At 42.5% G+C, this 18,145-nt stretch overlaps 1 protein-coding gene across 1 annotated transcript in view; it reads right to left on the bottom strand.

Moving 5' to 3' along the window:
• Window positions 1–17,925, bottom strand: part of QPCT (glutaminyl-peptide cyclotransferase) — a 30,133-nt gene extending 12,208 nt beyond the window's left edge. Inside the window, exons 1-3 of the mRNA XM_006056834.4 lie at window positions 17,683–17,925; window positions 9,340–9,486; window positions 1,381–1,659 (exon numbers count right to left, since the gene is read on the bottom strand). Of these exons, the coding sequence (XP_006056896.1) occupies window positions 1,381–1,659; window positions 9,340–9,486; window positions 17,683–17,802 (546 nt within the window). The 5' untranslated portion in view covers window positions 17,803–17,925. The remainder of the gene's footprint in view (window positions 1–1,380; window positions 1,660–9,339; window positions 9,487–17,682) is intronic.
• Between the last annotated feature and the right edge of the window lie 220 nt (window positions 17,926–18,145).

The following is an 18,145-nucleotide window of genomic DNA, read 5'->3' as shown; positions in this document are numbered from 1 at the left end:
ATGGAAACAGGTAAAGGATCTCACCAAGAGAAAACACACCCACCGCATAGACTGTGTCTTTAAACCATATTTTACCTCATTTCATGTCCTTACACTAGAAATGCAAATAGGAAAAGTTAACCTTTTATATCAGCTTCTGAACTCTCTAGGTCAATTGCTAGCAAAGGATGCTAGTGAAAAGCAGGGCAGCGTATGGAACAAAGACAATATAGAAGGTTCAGAAAGCAAAACAAATGGAAAAAAACAGTGAAAAGAATACTGAGTGGTTATAAACAATTCTTGCTTTCTTCAGTTCAGCATATCCAGCAAAAATAGAACCAAATATCTCTATTACTTCCATTACAAGATAACTTTTTTACTTCTTTACCCCAACTTAAGCTGTCTTCTCCTTCATAAAACTTTGAGGGGGGATAAAGGTATTTGTTGTCTGTGAACAAAGTTTTCTGTTTTTGCTTTGCTGTGTTTACTCGGTTTTGAGTGATATCTGAACAAAATGTCTTCATCTGGCGTAGCACTTTTTTCCAATATACACTTAAGAACACAGAGACTGAAATAACATTATCTGAGAGTCCCAGAAGTATTCTGAACTGAAAATGTAACAAAAGCTTTGCTATGCTACAGAAAATTGAGCCGAGATTCACAGATAAAACAATAATGCATTTCTTCTTCACACTTTTCATCTTGATATGTCTGAATTACCCATTCTCTATTTCAAAACCACTTTGCTGAAACTCCCTCCCCCAACTCAAGGCCACCATTTCTCAGAATAGAAGGCTGGAATGTTCATGGCTATACAAACAAGAAGAAATAAACACATTTCCTACATATGCCTGAATCAACCTTACACCTTCTTCATTTTTTGCAAAAAAAAAAATGTTTTTAATTTGATGTGTATTCATTACTAAGAAATCAGGTGTCAATTAACAAATACACTCTCATGTACTAAGTAAGGTTCATTGCCCATGGTGGACATTATAAATAATGTAATCTTCCGGCTGGGCTTCCCTGTGGCTCAGTGGTAAAGAACCCACCTGTCAAGGGAAGAGACATAGGTTCAATCCCTGGGTTGGGAAGATCCCCTGAAGAAGGAAATGGCAATCCATGCCAGTATTCTTGCCTGAGAAATTCCATGGACAAAGGAGTCTGGCAGGCTACAGTCCATGGGGTCACTAAAAGAGTTGGACACAACCAAGCAACTATACAACAACAAACTTCCAATTAATATTTCAAATTCATTTCATTTTGCAATAAATTAGCACAAAATACACAGAAAGTCTACATCTCTAGATGGCTTTCTTAATGCCCCATGAACTAGAATTCACTCTGAGTTACTGCTAAATATTTTATTATCCCAGGAATCTGCAGGAGGGAAACAGATACCTTCAAGGAAAAGAGTTGCTTGTCTAAGGCCCGAGCAAGTTCCAGCATCATTGCACATGGCACAGCTGAATCAGTGGCTCCCACAAACACTCTGTCATCCCAATGAGGAAAATACTTGGAGTCATAGTGACAGGCGAGGACCAAGTGTCGTTTAGCAGTGGGGTTGAGGGTGCTGATGATATTCGAGAAAGACCGATACCCGTAGGGCGTCTGACTCAAGAAGGTGTCTACTTCCAAGACCCAGTCAGCTTGAAGTCTCTGAATTCGCTGCATGATGTGCTGATCAAAACAAAAACCAAAATTTCAGGTCTAGACAGTTTTGTTTTAGAAATTTTATGTAATACCTCTCAAATTAAAAATGCAATACACACTTATTGTATTAATAGCAAGGATGTTGAAAGGAAAAATAATCTAGTCCTCTCCCATAGTCTCCCCCTGAAATCCAACCCAACCAACTGTTAATAATACCTATGTTAAGAGTCTGATGTGTATCTACACCCTTCTTGTTTATACAAACATACACTAGCACACAAACATGTATACTTAGCAGAGGGATGTATATTCTTACAGGAATAGAATAATACTCTACATCTGCTCTGCCCCTTGCTCTTCTCACTTAACAATGTATCATGGACCTCTCTAAAGGAAATTAACCCTGAATACTGTTTGGAAGGACTGATGCTGAAGTTGAAGCTCCAATACTTCGGCTACCTGATGCGAAGAGCCGACTCACTGGAAAAAACCCTGATGCTGGGAAAGATTGGAGGCAGGAGGAGAAGGGGACAGCAGAGGACGAGATGGTGATGGCAGAGGATGAGATGGTTGGATGGCATCACTGACTCAATGGACATGAGTTTGAGCAAACTCCAGGAGATAGTGAAGGACAGGGAACCTGGCATGCTGCAGTCCATGGGGTTGGAAAGAGTCCGACATGACTGAACAACAACAATGGACCTCTCTGCACATAAGGAGATATAGCTCCAGTTCAGTATATATTAAAGCTCACTTTTAATATTTCTAGCAGGATAACAAGATAGATTTGAGACATTAGGTATACTGCTGCTGCTGCTGCTGCTGCTGCGTGGCTTCAGTCGTGTCCGACTCTGTGCGACCCCATAGACGGCAGCCCACCAGGCTCCCCCGTTCCTGGGATTCTCCAGGCAAGAACACTGGAGTGGGTTGCCATTTCCTTCTCCAATGCATGAAAGTGAAAAGTGAAAGTGAAGTTGCTCAGTCGTGTCCGACTCTTAGCGACCCCATGGACTGCAGCCCACCAGGCCCCTCCATCCATGGGATTTTCCAGGCAAGAGTACTGGAGTGGGGTGCCATTGCCTTCTCCGATTAGATATACTGGATACTTTACCACTAGCGCCACTTGAGAAGCCCTCTTAGAATGGGCAGAACCTCAGATATCCTTCAACCATTCCCTTGTAACCATCCCCCTTCTGTACATTATCCTTAACAGGTGAGCTCTAGTATCTTTTGTTAGTGTTTGTTACATTATGAAATATTTGCTGACTGGGGGCACATGTTAAGTGCTTGGGACAAAAAGAGTTGCCATTTGCAATTCTCATCCTCAAACAAACACTAACAAAAGATACTAGAGCTCACCTGTTAAGGATAATGTACAGAAGGGGGATGGTTACCAGGGAATGGTTGAAGGATATCTGAGGTTCTGCCCATTCTAAGAAGGCTTCTCAAGTAGAGCTACTGGTAAAGTATCCACCTACCAATGTAGAAAACACAGGAGACACGGGGGTCGATCTCTTGGTCAGGAAGATCCTCTAGAGTAGGAAATGGAAGTCCACTCTAGTAATCTTGCCTGGAAAATTCTATGGACAGAGGAGCCAGGCGGGGTACAGTCTATGGGGTCACAAAAGAGTCAAACATGACTGAGCACCTCAGCACACCGCTCTAAGAATCAATCAGCAACTCTGAACCCAAGCCCTGGGATTTCTTTGGAAGGAATGATGCTAAAGCTGAAACTCCAGTACTTTGGCCACCTTATGCGAAGAGTTGATTCATTGGAAAAGACTCTGATGCTGGGAGGGATTGGGGGCAGGAGGAGAAGGGGACGACAGAGGATGAGATGGCTGGATGGCATCACTGACTCGATGGACATGAGTCTCAGTGAACTCCGGGAGTTGGTGATGGACAGGGAGGCCTGGCGTGCTGCAATTCATGGGGTCGCGAAGAGTCGGACACGACTGAGCGACTGAACTGAACTGAACTGAACCATAATGACATAACAAGCAGTTTTCCCTTTGTATTCAAAGCAGGTCCAGATCCTCTTCAAATGCTGGTGAAGGTAAGAAAGAATCTATTTTCCCATCTTTCCTGATCACCTTGGGCCTTGTGAGCAACATGATGTCTGACAGGGAAGGGCAACAGATGTAAAAGGAACATCTCTTCAGGGACTGGAGGTGTCTTAAAGAATTTCGAGTTTGTGATGTGAGAAGTTGCAGATGAGCTCATGGCTGTTCAGTTTGCCCTTTCCTATCTTTATTTTCCCTTTGCTTAATTCTCACTACGTTCCATTTATTTCATTTTGAAATATTATATAGATCTTTGAAGGTTGCCTTAAATTTTTAAGTCACACAACAATTATTTTTTATTTTCAAGTCATACAACAATTATTTTTAAGTCACCCATCAACATATCCGGCAATTTGTTCCACAATGAACATCCAGTGGGGATGGACCTTGAGGTGATAAACAAATAACTTATAATGACTGGAAAAGAATGGGAGAATTTTTCCCCCCCAAGGAAATAAATGACTTTCTAGCCTAGCCAAGTCTTGTGTGACCTGCCCTAACTAGTGTGACATGACACGTAGGCAAGAGCCTTGAAACAACTGGGGCAGGAAGCTTCCAGGAAGAGGAAAACTAAGCCAGAGGGAAGACAGTGATTCTATAGTCAGTCCTGAAAAAGCCAAATAAACAAACCGTTTCCCAGACAGTTACTCCTTGTTCTCTGTCAGGAGGTGGACTTTGGCGTAAAGAGCAATGTATACAACGTACCTTACCTTTTCTATGATACATTTACAGGCTGTTTTTTCATATAAAAATAATTTTTGAAACATTATAACCTTTTTGAAATTATTACTCATCTCTCATTTATTTTGTCATTCTCCACAATGCTTAGTGTTGGGCTTTGTCCACAGGAGGCTATCAGTAAATATGGACTGATTAGAACTCATACTTATTCTCAATGAGACTATATAAAATTATATGGTATAGAACATTAATCATTTGACTAGAGAGAAATCACTGCCTCTAAGAAAAGTTTTCCAGAGAATGTGAAAAGAAGTTATCCCCAGACTTTGGGGAAAAGAAATTTTTCCATAAAAAAGGGGTCAGTCTTTAAAAATAAATAAATAAAAAGCACATCTCCAGAACATCTGGTATCCAGATGATGAACTGCTCCATAAAATGTGTTCAACACCAACAGCAGCCTGCATGCTTACAAAATGAACTGGGATTTTAAAAATATGTATCTCTTAGCTTTGCTCAGCTGAAGCCTCACACACAAACTCATTTCTCAGCCCTGAACAGGTTTTGGCCATAATATCTGATACCTGTATTGATGTTAAAATCCACAAAAGCATCAGCAAATGCCCCCCAAAAGAGTTCTCCCTGCACTAACCTTTTTTACTCAGTATAAATATTTTTATTTGTCGTAGCAACTAATTTCTTTATAAACAATCAAATTGGCTGTATAATCTAATTAGGTCACCAATAGCCCTTATTGTTGTGCTTGTGGCTTGCAGACTTAGTTTGCAAGTTCCCACTGTAATTCTCCAGGGTAGGCTCCACAAACTACTGCTCTTCTCTCTAGACTGCCCCTGAACAGAGAGTGCTTGGCTATGAGAGGGCGTCTAAAGCAGCTATGCTTCCCAAACTCCAGGTTGCAGGAGCCTCAGCCTACCAGGCATGCTAAAATGTAATTTATAATACAGACGGATTTCTATACATCTATCTTTTTAAATGGAGAGAGAAGAAAAGAGACAGGGAGATGGATAAAGACACAGAAAGATGAAGACAGAGAGAGAGTGAGACTGAGTGAAGAGAGAAAGAAAAGCATATGAAGATGGAGGGGGAGACAAGGAGAAAGAGACAAAGAGAGGCCAAGACTGGGGGTGGAGAGAGAGCAAGGAAGAGAAAAATAAAAGTAAACATGACATTCTGCTTCCTGTTTCCTGGGGAGGAAGGCCCGTGGGGGATTTTAGGTAACATTGGTGAATGATCCTGGGTCAAGTTAATTAAACTTACATTCTCATTTCCAAGGTCTGAGAAACATTGTCATTAGCAGACCAGATTTGTTTGGAAGAAGTAGATTCTGTGCTATTTGCAATAAGTCTGCAAATATTGCCTGGATGCTGCCACTGGGGACTCCAGGCACTTCCTCCCTCTTGGGTGGACCATGTACTAGTCCCTCAGGCTTTCAACCCAGGGTCCTCCATTCACGGATACACATACTTTCCACTGAAGAAGCCCAGCTTCAGCTACTCAGATACATTGGACATCTACAGGGGATTTTAACCACCAAATTTCTAGCATGCTTCTAGACAGTTTTTGGCTTGCTCCTCAGTGAGACTTTATCATCTTGACTTTTTAATTCATTTTTTATTCCTCTCTCAGCTAGAAATCACTGGAATCCTCCAAAATTTAATACCTTCAAAGTGTTATTTACAAATAAAGTATCTTCTCAAATAAATATATTCTAAAAATCCAAGAGGCAGCATTAGACCCACTGATCAGAGACAATAAAAATGAAGACTATGGGATATTGCTCCCATATTATCCCCTGAAAGGGAATTCATAGCAATATACGTCTTTATTGATAACTGATAAAAGTTAATTCACTAATCAATTTTATACCAAGTCTACATTTTTTTTTAGATTTTTAAAGTGTTCTTTAGTTGTGACCCTGAAACTCTATAAATTATAAAACATCTGACTGGGTTCTCAAAAGTGCCTCAGGAGAAAAAATAATTTTCCACCATTCTTATCTAAATTTAGTTCAGAGCAAAAGGTACTAATAGTAAAATTAAAGTCATTAGTGCATTTCCCCCCTAATATCTCAGTATCATCTGTTGCATATTCAAAAGAGGGAATTCTTTATCTTCCACATTTTGGGGGGGCAGCTTTCCTAAAATTCATGGTAATTTTCTTCTCCCCAAATTATAAAACTGAATGTCTTAAGTGAGATTTCTAACACAACCATTCTGTCAGCACTGCTGCTATGTCAGCCAACCATATGTAGGGAATCCAGCAACAGTTCCCGGCACATTCCAAAATACTGTCAATAAATTTCTCACTTGCCTCCACCCCCACCTGCATTGGGAGATGTTATTATGAATTCTGTAAAACTTTTAAATGAATATGTAGTTTTAAAATCACAACAGAATCTATGTATATTATTTCTGCAATCTATACTCCTGGAGCTAGAGAAAGATCAAAATAGCAATATTTTGTTGTCTTTATTGCTTTTTAGAGGACACAGCCAGAAACCTCAGGTCTAAAGTGTGCATATACATTTTGCGGATATATATTTGGCCTTCTGAGCAAATGCTATGGGGAAGTGAAAAAGTGGAGATGGGTGAGCATTACAGACATAGATTTTTTCAAATGAAGAACTGAAGATTTTGCAAAGACCCAGTCAGTGCCCTGAACTTTTCTGGAAAATGCTTGAGCGATGAGGCCCAGGGGAGATCATTGAAATGAGTGGTATGTGCCTTGCTCTCCAACTGGGGCCTGAGAAGACACAGAGCTGGACTCATGCGTGAGCACACACCACAGAGCTAGGCTCGCCCAGCCACCGCTCTCCAGGGCTTGGATGGAGAAGTCAAGTAGATCCCAGTGCAGGTTCCAGCCTCATCTCTACAACATGTATAACCATGAGCAAGTTAAATTGCATACCTCAGCCTTTTAAAATCTGTAGCACTGGGAGAATAATTGTCCCCAAAAAGGTGGCACTGCCGTGTGAACTGAATGAGATTATTCAAGCAAAGTTTTCCATCAAGTGCCTGACAGAGCTGGAAAAAGCCCTGGATAAAAGTCTTCCATCATCAGCATTACTCCTCTCTCTGCCTAGAGCTTAGAAGAAACTAATGTCATCTTTGGGTCTCCTCCACCTTAAGGAAAGCAAGAGCTGTTTGGATGGAAGACAAGAGGCTAATGGGGCAACAGACAATGCATCTGGGCTCACCTTGAGAGGCAGAAGTCATATATTGGATAGAGAGGAAGAGCCCACCAGCTGTGCTGCTGGGCCTTGCGGGTATCACTTTGTCACTGCAGTGGAGTGCCAAGGGGTTTGCTGGAAGAGTTACGCAAGTGGGCTACTCTCAGAGAGGCCAGCCTCTCCCCATTCCTTCCCAAGCTGCCCCTAAAAATGGGGCTACCTTGAAAACACAGGCATTCAGAGCTGGGGTTTCAGATTGCTGAAGAGGATAGACACTTAGGAGTCAGAGAGACATTCAGGTTTAGTCCCTCTTAAGGCCTAATCCACCCTCCATAGCAGTGTCTTCCAAACTACAGTGCAAAAATCAGTGGGTCTTGAAATCAGATTAGTGGTTCATGACTAGAGTAAAAAGAAAACTAGTAAAATAAAATTAAAATCAGAGGAACTAAAGAGCCTCTTGATGAAGGTGAAAGAGGAGAGTGAAAAAGCTGGCTTAAAACTCAACATTAAAAAAACTAAGATCATAGCATCTGGTCCCATCACTTCATGGCAAATAGATGGGGAAACAATTGACACAGTGACAGACTTTTATTTTCTTGGGCTCTAAAATCACTGCAGATGGTGACTGCAGCCATGAAATTAAAAGATGCTTGCTCATTGGAAGAAAAGCTATGACCAACCTAGACAGCATATTAAAAAGCAGAGACATTACTAACAAAGGTCCATGTAGTCAAAGCTATGGTTTTTCCAGTAGTCATGTATGGGTGTGAGAGTTGGAGAATAAAGAAGGCTGAGCGCCAAAGAATTGATGCTTTTGAACTATGGTGTTGGAGAAGACTCTTGAGAGTCCTTGGACTGCAAGGAAATCAAACCAGTTAATCCTAAAGGAAATCAATCCTGAATACTCATTAGAAGGACTGATGCTAAAGATGAAGCTCCAATACTTTAGCCACCTGATGCAAAGAGCTGATTCATTAGAAAAGACCCTGATGCTGGGAAAGATTGAAAGCAGGAGAAGAAGCAGACGACAGAGAACAAAGTGGTTGGATGGCAACACTAACTCAATGGACATGAGTTTGAGCAAGCTCCAGGAGATAGTAAAGAACAGGGAAGCCTGGCCTACTGCAGTCCAAGGGGTCACAAAGAGTCGGACACGACTTAGCTACTGAACAACATCAACAGATTGCATGTAATAGGAGTATTTTTTAAGAAGGTTTTTTATTAGTTAACTCTATGTTTTTGTGTATAAAATGTAGTATATATATATATATTTGCCATGTGTCAGAGTCAGAAGCTTGAGAAGCACTGTACTTGAGAAAGTAGTTTATCACTGGTCTTAACTCTCCCTCCAGGTAAAATACAATTTCAAAAGGGGAATAAAGGCCTGTTAAGACCATAACTCACTCTTGACCCAGAACTGTTAAGAAAGAAATGTCCAAGTCTGTTGAGATTGGGTGTTTAAGGTTCAAGAAAACTTGGTTGGGTGCCTGGGGGTGTGTTATAGAAAAAATCAAGAGTTGGGTACCTAGTACCCTGTCTGATTTTGGCCCTCCCAGACAGAGAATTCATATATAAATTGATTTAGGTTAACATGCATCTCTTAATTCAGAATAGATATTTACTCTTAGTTGTCTGCTTTTCTAGGATGCTTATTTTAGTTAATAAGATGAGATGACAGATCTGAATATTAGACAACTCAGAATTTTTAGCATAGCATCATCTCTCATGGGAACAGAACGTGTTGGACAACCTTCAGATTAGTGTGCTGTTTCTCACCTGGCGAGCAGCAAAGCTTCCAGGCGATCCAGGATATCGCTCTATCAGCAATGGTCGTAAGTCATTTTGCCACATTTCAGAAATACTGGTGCCTTCTGCAACTTGCCGAAGAGATGATACATTCAAAAGGGCTGGTTGGTGATAATTCTGAGAAATAAATAAACATTAATATTTACATCATTTCATAACATATTTAAGATTTATCCTGAAGCATTTGCAATTGTAAAATATTTGCTTTGAACTTCAAAATAAAGGGATAGCTCTTACATTATAACAGTAAATTAAACTGCTGCTACTGCTGCTAAATCATCTGCGACCCCACAGATAGCAGCCAACCAGGCTCCGCCGCCCCTGGGATTCTCCAGGCAAGAACACTGGAGTGGGTTGCCATTTCCTTCTCCAGTGAATAAAAGTGAAAAGGGAAAGTGAAGTTGCTCAGTTGTGTCCAACTCTTCACAACCCCATGGACTGTAGCCTACCAGGCTCCTCCATCCACGGGATTTTCCAGGCAAGAGTACTGGAGTAGGGTGCCATTGCCTTCTCCAAGTAAATTAAACTACTCAACTTTAAAATTGGCCCCTCAGATCTACAAGTTCAACTGTTTTGGCAGCTTGTTTTTAAAACAGAATTAAGATAATGCTTTGAATCTGAGAATTAATGCTTAACACTTGTAGCTGTGTAACTTTTAATAATTTTGCTACAATTACTTTGTAAAACTAAGGTTTACAAATAACAATTGTTGATATCCTGGTCTTAAGAAAACTCAATATTGCAAAAACTACAGCCAACAAAACAATATACTCTGTTAGCATAATTGTTCTATAAAAGCCAGTGTGATGTTATGGAATAAGCATACTCTTGGGGTGAGAGGAGCTAGATTCAAAGTTTTTGCTGCCATTTACAGGTTGTATGACCTTGGCCAGGTCACTTAAATTCTCATTTCCCTAAAATACTAATAAAGGAATTTGACCTAAATCTGCATTGTCTAATATGGTAGCCAGGAGCCACATGTACTATTAAGCTCTTGAAATGTAGAGAGTCAGGTGGAAGTGTGCTTTATGTATAATACACATATTGAATTTTGAAGACTTCGTATGAAAAAACATGCAAAATAGCTCACTAAGAATTTTTATAGTGATTAAAATTTGAAATGAAAAAATTTGATATATTGAGTTAAATAGTGTTAATTTAACCTATTGTCTTTTACTTTTTTAATAGAGCTACTAGAAAATTTTAAATTACGTATGTGCTTTGCATTATATATTTCTATTGAATAGCTCTAACCAGATGATTGCTGCAATTCTTTTCAGTCAGAGATTGATGCTTCTACAATCCACTAAATAGTACGTTTTTTGTCTTCAGTTAAAATTATTTTAATATTCCATTAATGCTCACACTCTTTGATACACATATATTAATTAAGTGAACCTTAATTTAAGCAGCTGAACAAGCATAACATTCAAATTTGTATTCTGGATACTACTTTACACATGCTGAATTTTCTTATAATTCCAGTAATGATGAATTATTCATTCATTACATGTTCATCAGGCATTCAATGACAGAAAGTGTTACTCCTTCCCATAGGGAAGTGAGTTCTTGATATGATTTCTTCTCTGAGGGGAATGATGAAGGTAACATAAATTTTTTGGAAATCAAAACAGAGCTCATGGGAGCCCTCTCTATTTTATGGCTTTTTCCAAAACCAGTATAAATTGATTATGTGCAGGTTATCACATGGGTGTTTTCACTCCATGAGAAACTGTGGAATTAGAGCATACTTATTGTCTAATTGGAGAAGGAAATGGCAACCCACTCCAGTATTCTTGCCTGGAAAATCCCATGGACAGAGAAGCCTGGAAGACTACAGTCCATGGGATCACAAAGAGTCGCACACGACTGAGCGACTTCACTTTATTGTCTAACGCTTATTATACTTATACTTCACTATGTCTCAGTGGCACTCTCAGCTATTATCACACAAAGATAGGGGGCTGTGGGTCCAGGCAACCCACTTCAACTTGGCCTCTCAACTCAACTCCTCACCATTTACTATCTATAACTCTGGCTAGGTTACTTGACCTCATTATGACTTAACATCCTCATCTGTAAAAGGGAAGTAATAACATCTACTTCCCAGGGTAATTATAACTAAGTGAGCTAACTCATGTAAACTACCTCAGTAAACATTTGGTAAGTATTATTAGTTCTATTACTGTCTATCAGACACTGAAGAGGTATAAAATTCTGAGCTGGAAAGGTCACTTAGAGATGATTATAATCCAATCTCTTTGCTGTCAGTGGAAACTGAGTCAGAGAGACTAGCTGATTTTCCCAAGGTTGTAGGAGAGTTACAGGTAAGTTCGAGAAAGGATCATGGTGGTGTCATTTCCCAATCCCATGCTCTGCCTCCCTGCATTATCTGTGACTTTCAGCGCACAACACTGTCTATTGATGCTGCTTCTGAACATCTTAAGGTTTGTGTTTATTTACTGATCATACATTTAAAAATATATTTCCTTGCTAAATTTGTTGCTGCAGCCTTTAAAGTCCCTGGTACCTCAGATCTAAGTCTTCCTGTTAACTCTCAAACAGCACGTTGAGAAGAAAGAGGGAGCTAAAAGATAAAACCATAGAAATGTGAGAAGCGAAAAGAAGAGAATGGAGGCAAGAAGTTGGAAAACTCACGCGGTTAATTATTACTTAACACAGACAACAAGAGCCTCTGATCTCTCCTGCTGCCCCACAAGCCCCGTGCAGGACCACTCAGACCAACTCACCATGCTTCAGTCTCCCTGGCATTCTTCAGGACCCAAGGCAGTGAGGCTCAGGCTTCTTGGGGCATTTGCATTGTGGTGCCTTCTACCCTTGAAGACTTTCCACTTCCTCTTCACCTAGCTAACTCCTGCTTACTTCAGGTTGGAGTGTAGAGGCCTTGTGTGTCTATTTATTTAATGTCTAATTTCATGCAAGATGTCAACTCCAAGAGGACAGGAACTATCTTTCTTACTTTCCATGCTCTCCCCAGAACCACACAGCACCTGGCTCACGTGGCACACTCAATAATAATTGGATTAACTCATTAAATACGGAATCAACAAGTGAACTGTCTTTCTAAAACTACACTAAGACGGTATGTACATGATAATAAAGTAAAATGGGAAGTTTCCCATCATATATACCAAGTCAGTTGAATGAACAGAGATTATAGAGCCAGGAAAGACAAGCGGCTGCCTGCTACAGAGGGCCAGGAAGTGCTGTAGTTCAATGTTGGTAGACTTTGTTCTTTTTGAGTTTCTGAGAGTCGATGCTTGTGATGTTTAGAGTTGAGAGCTGGCCTGGGAAAGTCACTGTGACAATCAAGAACTGTTGTGTCAAAGGCTGTCTGGCCAAGGGCTCCTTTTCATTTACTGTTTATTACTCCATCCATCCCAGACCCTATCTGGTCACTGTGGTCCTTGACTCCATGTCCACAGTGAATGGAAATCAAGTTGATATTTAAATGGGCGATTTACATATAGATTGCTGCCATGGCTTGCCCGCTTGCTCAACAGGGTGGAGTGTTGCTCCAGGATCCTTTGTTTTGGGCATGTAAGATCCTCTGTTCAATAAATCACTGATTGTCTCTGTCACCATCTCCAGGCTCTTTCTTTGGCCCCGAAACTGGGCAACTACAAGGTTCACAGGCTTGCAAGTTGCAGCCCAACAATTCATGAGCCAAACAGGAGCCCAAGGAAACTCCCATGAGCCCCAAGATGTTGGGAAATAAGGACTATGAGGAAGAAGGGAAATAAGTAAATAGGTGATTTATGGAGGCTTAAAAAGAGTTCTTAAGAGATTTAAGGAAAAAACAGGAACAAAATAATCCTCTAGCATCACTACCTGTTACAGATACTGTGAATGAAACATGGTTGACAAACAACACCAAACAATACTTAATGGATAAGTAAAGGGTAAGCTCATTAGATAAGCCTATCGGTGCTCCTGAATACAGAAACTTACCTGTGTTGATCCTCAGTCTCCTGGGCTTACGCATTAAATGAACATACTTCGGTAAAGAGCCCTCCCCCTCCCTGCCTCTCTGGGAGTAAAGATGCCCCTGTGAAATCACAGAGATCAAAAGCTATGCTATGCTATGCTAAGTCACTTCAGTCGTGTCCGACTCTGTGTGACCCCATAGACGGCAGCCCACCAGGCTCCCCCGTCCCTGGGATTCTGCAGGCAAGAACACATGGAGTGGGTTGCCATTTCCTTCTCCAATGCATGAGAGTGAAAAGTGAAAGTGAAGTCGCTCAGTCATGTCCGACCCTCAGCGACCCCATGGACTGCAGCCTTCCAGGCTCCTCCATTCATGGGATTTTCCAGGCAAGAGTACTGGAGTGGGGTGCCATTGCCTTCTGCTAGAGAAGGGGAAACAGTCATAATCGGTTAATTGCCTAAGCTTTTCTATTCATTAAAGCCCTGAATGCAGAACCATTTGACTTTTCCAACCTAAACAGCATTTGTTTGATTTTTACGGAGGCTGACTCTCAGAACTCAATAAATATAAAAATCTATGTGCAGCTGAGAGGAAGCAGTAGAGAAGAAACCTGGAAATAAAGTGCAAATTGGGCACAAAGACAGTAAATGAATGAGGTAAAACTGTGTTGAGCTCAATGTTAAATGTCAACCCCAAACCACTCTAGGTTTATTTCAGTTAAAAGGCACATAGACAATTTTCCATTGGTACAGGCATTCTCAGAGGAGTGAGTCTCTATTACAGCCCCTGCCTTGTCTTTCCATCCAGGCAGAAAGGACAATAAGTCTGCTTTGGGTGACAAGAATATTTCAGCTGCAAAAGTGTGAACCAGGTCTCTTTCAGCATCTCCTCTGGACTAATCACACGGTGCCTGCCCAAAGAGGGTTTTAATTACATAATTTGCAGAACTGGCCCGGCTTGCAGATGGATTTGAGGTCCCACACCATTGAATGAAAGGGAGAACATTACAGAAGCACAGCCAAATCAAATCTAGTTTCCATCCAATATGAGCATCTCCCAGACAGCGCTCAGATTAACACCTGTGTCTACTCCAAATTCAACCATTTACAGAACTCCTTCTGGGTCAGATGCCACTGATATGACAAATGAAGTTGTGGAACAGTTGAGAAGTGAATATGATAAAGTCCTACCTTCTTTAATGCCAGCAGCCCTCTATCTAAAAGTGAAGCAGTGCAGGTTTTATTTATTTATTTATTTATTTTTACTTTACAATATTGTATTGGTTTTAAAAACAACAATTTAGGGTCAAATCCCAGATCCTCACTTGCTAGCTGTGACTAGGAAAAGCTCCTGTATCTGCATAATGGATGTCATAGTACTTCCCGGCCAGATGCGAGAAGCTCAAAAACAGCACATTTTCTTTCTCCTTCTACCACCAACATGCAGACTACCACTGGCCCTCTGCCCCTGCCAATGGAGTCTCCATTGCTGCTTTATGACTCACAAGAATGATGATGAGCAGAGGGATAGATGGCCAAGAATTTTAGAACCACAGAGGAGGGGAACCTAATGGGGTTTTAGAATATATGTGGCACCAGAAGCGGAAAAACGTGAAATTCTGGTGAGAGCAGTAATTCTCCTCCAGAACAATCCTAGAGGAGGACTCCTAGGTGAAGCCAACTCTTCTGTACAAGGTTCCTCCATCCTTCATATGACTTAAAGTTTTCTTTTTTACTTTTGTTCATAACAAAGGGGAAATCTATCAAGTAAAATACACTGGGTCCCAGCTTTATGATAAAGAAAGTTTGGAAACCACCTAAACATCCAATAATAAAGGCATGGTTGAATTAAGGAAAGACAAGGACTCTTCAATTCGCCGCTGTAATGGTAGTCAAGGTTCCTCATCTGTAAATTGGGGACGAATATATCCTTCTCACTATGAGGGCACTGCAAGGTTCAAGTCAGATGCTTATATACAGAAGTCTGATACCCAGATGCCAATGCCCCTAAATATATACCAGTGAGCCCACCTGTGAATCAAATAACTTATAATATGACTTCTATGGAAAAATTGTTTACAGGTTTCAAACAAATCGCAGTCTTCTAAACACAACCAGAAAGTAGGGTTGAACTGTTTTTACATACTAGATCCCATTGGAAAAGACACGCCTTTATTTCAAAGCAAAGAAAATGGATTTCACAATCAGTACTTCCATTACCACACCTCACCTTTTGGCAGACCAGTGTGCCAAGGGCACACCCTACATGATTAAAATAGCTAAATATCATGCAGAGCAGGAAGGCATGAATTTTAGTGTGGATTAATTCATTTCCCAGGCTGCCAATTGTACTTGACACCTGGTAGATCTTATTAACGGAGAAGGAAATGGCACCCCACTCCAGTACTCTTGCCTGGAAAATCCCATGGATGGAGGAGCCTGGTAGGCTGCAGTCCATGGGGTCGCTAAGAGTCAGACAGGACTGAGCGACTTCACTTTCACTTTTCACTTTCATGCATTGGAGAAGGAAATGGCAACCCACTCCAGTGTTCTTGCCTGGAGAATCCCAGGGCTGGGGGAGCCTGGTGGGCTGCCATCTCTGGGGTCGCACAGAGTCGGACATGACTGAAGCGACTTAGCAGCAGCAGATATTAAAGCCTTAGAGGGTAAGGGGGTGGGGGACCAGAAATCAGGCATTGTTGTGGCTGACTTTGTCATTTGCATCATTTGCTTGCACATCTTGAAAGGAAACAAATAGAACAGCGGTTAGAAGCTTCTTAAATATAAAAGAGATTCGGGCTTTAAAAGACATTTCTCAAAAGCTAGAGTCTCATTAGTTTAAAAGACTGAAAGAATCCAGCACCTTCTCACACCCACAAATACCTCCTGCCTGTAAATGACCCCTCAGAACAGCTCCTTCTGTCCCCACCTCACTTATTCCCATCCATTTCCACAGATCATAAAGACACATTTGGTGTGGCTCCACATTCTGGTAGTTAATGCCCCTTCCCAATTTCTGGTAGGAAGGAGAAGACGGAAGTCTGCAACTCTATGTTCATCAATGGATATTAGTCCTATTGAATTCTCATGGGAAGCTTTTCTTATAATGAAGTTATTTGTGAGTCGATTGCCCTCATCGTCCCCAGGTTCCCTGTGGCTAGTGATGTCCTTATGTAAGTGGAGCACCCTTGTGGTCCTTGAATGGTGAAGCTATAAGTATCACCCAGAAAGCTGAAGTGGACTGTTGATATCTATAGCCTGTGGCAGGCCAGGACCCACAGGTGAGCCCGGAGAAGGCCTTGCGTGCATTCGCCCTGAGCCCTATAAGTCAGTACTGGCAGACCACAAGCATTTAAGAGATCTGTTCAACAACGCTGTCAAAGGTCATATCCCTTTCAGTTCAGTTCAGTTCAGTTCAGTCGCTCAGTCCTGTCGGACTCTCCGCGACCCCATGAATAGCGGCACGCCAGGCCTCCCTGTCCATCACCAACTCCCGAAGTTCACTCAGACTCACGTCCATCGAGTCAATGATGCCATCCAGCCATCTCATTCTCTGTCCCTTTACTTTGCTGCTTTTCTTAGTATCTTTGAAAGTATACCAACCTTTGCTTAAGTCCCTAGCAGTTTTACACATTTCTTGTGTAACAGTTTTTCAAAACTGTTACACAAGAAATGGAAATAACTGTGAACCTATTTACTTCACACAGAGGGAGCTTGCAAATCCCTTTTATCTTAAGTTCATTACATGAAATCTCCACCTACAATTTTATACATTTCTTTAACAACTGTATTTTACTTTTAACGAAAAAAAAAACCAAACCATTTTAAAGTAAAGTGGGTCTCCAAGTAATCTCCTCCTTTCGGCTCTGATCCGCTTAAAAATCTAAAACAGACCGACACACACGTCCGTGCCTGGAAACTTCAACACCGGGAGGGCGTCCCGGGATACGGCGGCGCGGCGAGGGAGCGGTGGCACACCCCCAGGCACGCCCGGCACCTACGCCGCCTGGAGCGCCGAGACCCAGCCCCCGCGTCTCCTGAGCTGGCGGATGCGCCGGTGCTGCGCCCTCACCTCCCTGCTCCGCCACTGCAGGCAAGTCACACTTCGTGTGCCTATCAGTACCAGCATCAGACCGCAGCAGAGCACAGCCCGGTGACATCACCCAGCTCCCAAGGCATCTCCAAAGCCTCCCGGCGGCCAGCCAGGCACCCTGGCGAGCACGCAGAGCCCCAACTCCTCTGGGCGCAGGGTTGGGGGACCTCGGCTCTGCCCGCTTCTCATCCTGCACAGGTGGGGGTCGCGGGACTGAGTCCCCGCACGCGAGAGTGCCGCCCAGATACAATCGCGCAGCAGCAGCCCCTCACCTTCTCCTGGGTCCAATCTACCGCGCCCCGACGGACCCCACTGACTGCCAGGGGTAGGACGGCCACCAGCAGCAGCAGGTGGAGGGTGTCTACGACGCGCGGGTCCCTGCAGCCTGCCATCTCTCCTGGGCTGTCTGGGTGCCGGTTCCTGGAGCCGCCGGCGGTCACGAGCCCGGGAACGCGCGTCCTTCGCCTTCCCCCTTCTCCACCCTTGGGTCGACTGCGCCCGCCTCCCCATCGTCTCCGGGTCGCCTCCCCGCCGCTCTGCGCAGGCCAAAGCCGCAGCTCTCCACCCACCACCCCCACCTTAGCAACCCGGGGACTGGGCTGTCCTAGGAGGCACGAGCTTCCGAATACACGGGGACTCACTGCCTCTTCCTTGGAAGAAGGGAAGGAGAGAAGAGACATGGGAGAAGCATCTTTACGATCTCCACTGCTGTGACGGGGAATGGAAAGGGGAGGA

Source organism: Bubalus bubalis, chromosome 12 (assembly GCF_019923935.1).
Source record: "Bubalus bubalis isolate 160015118507 breed Murrah chromosome 12, NDDB_SH_1, whole genome shotgun sequence".
NCBI lineage: Eukaryota > Metazoa > Chordata > Mammalia > Artiodactyla > Bovidae > Bubalus > Bubalus bubalis.
This window is presented reverse-complemented; position numbering and strand designations above follow the sequence as displayed.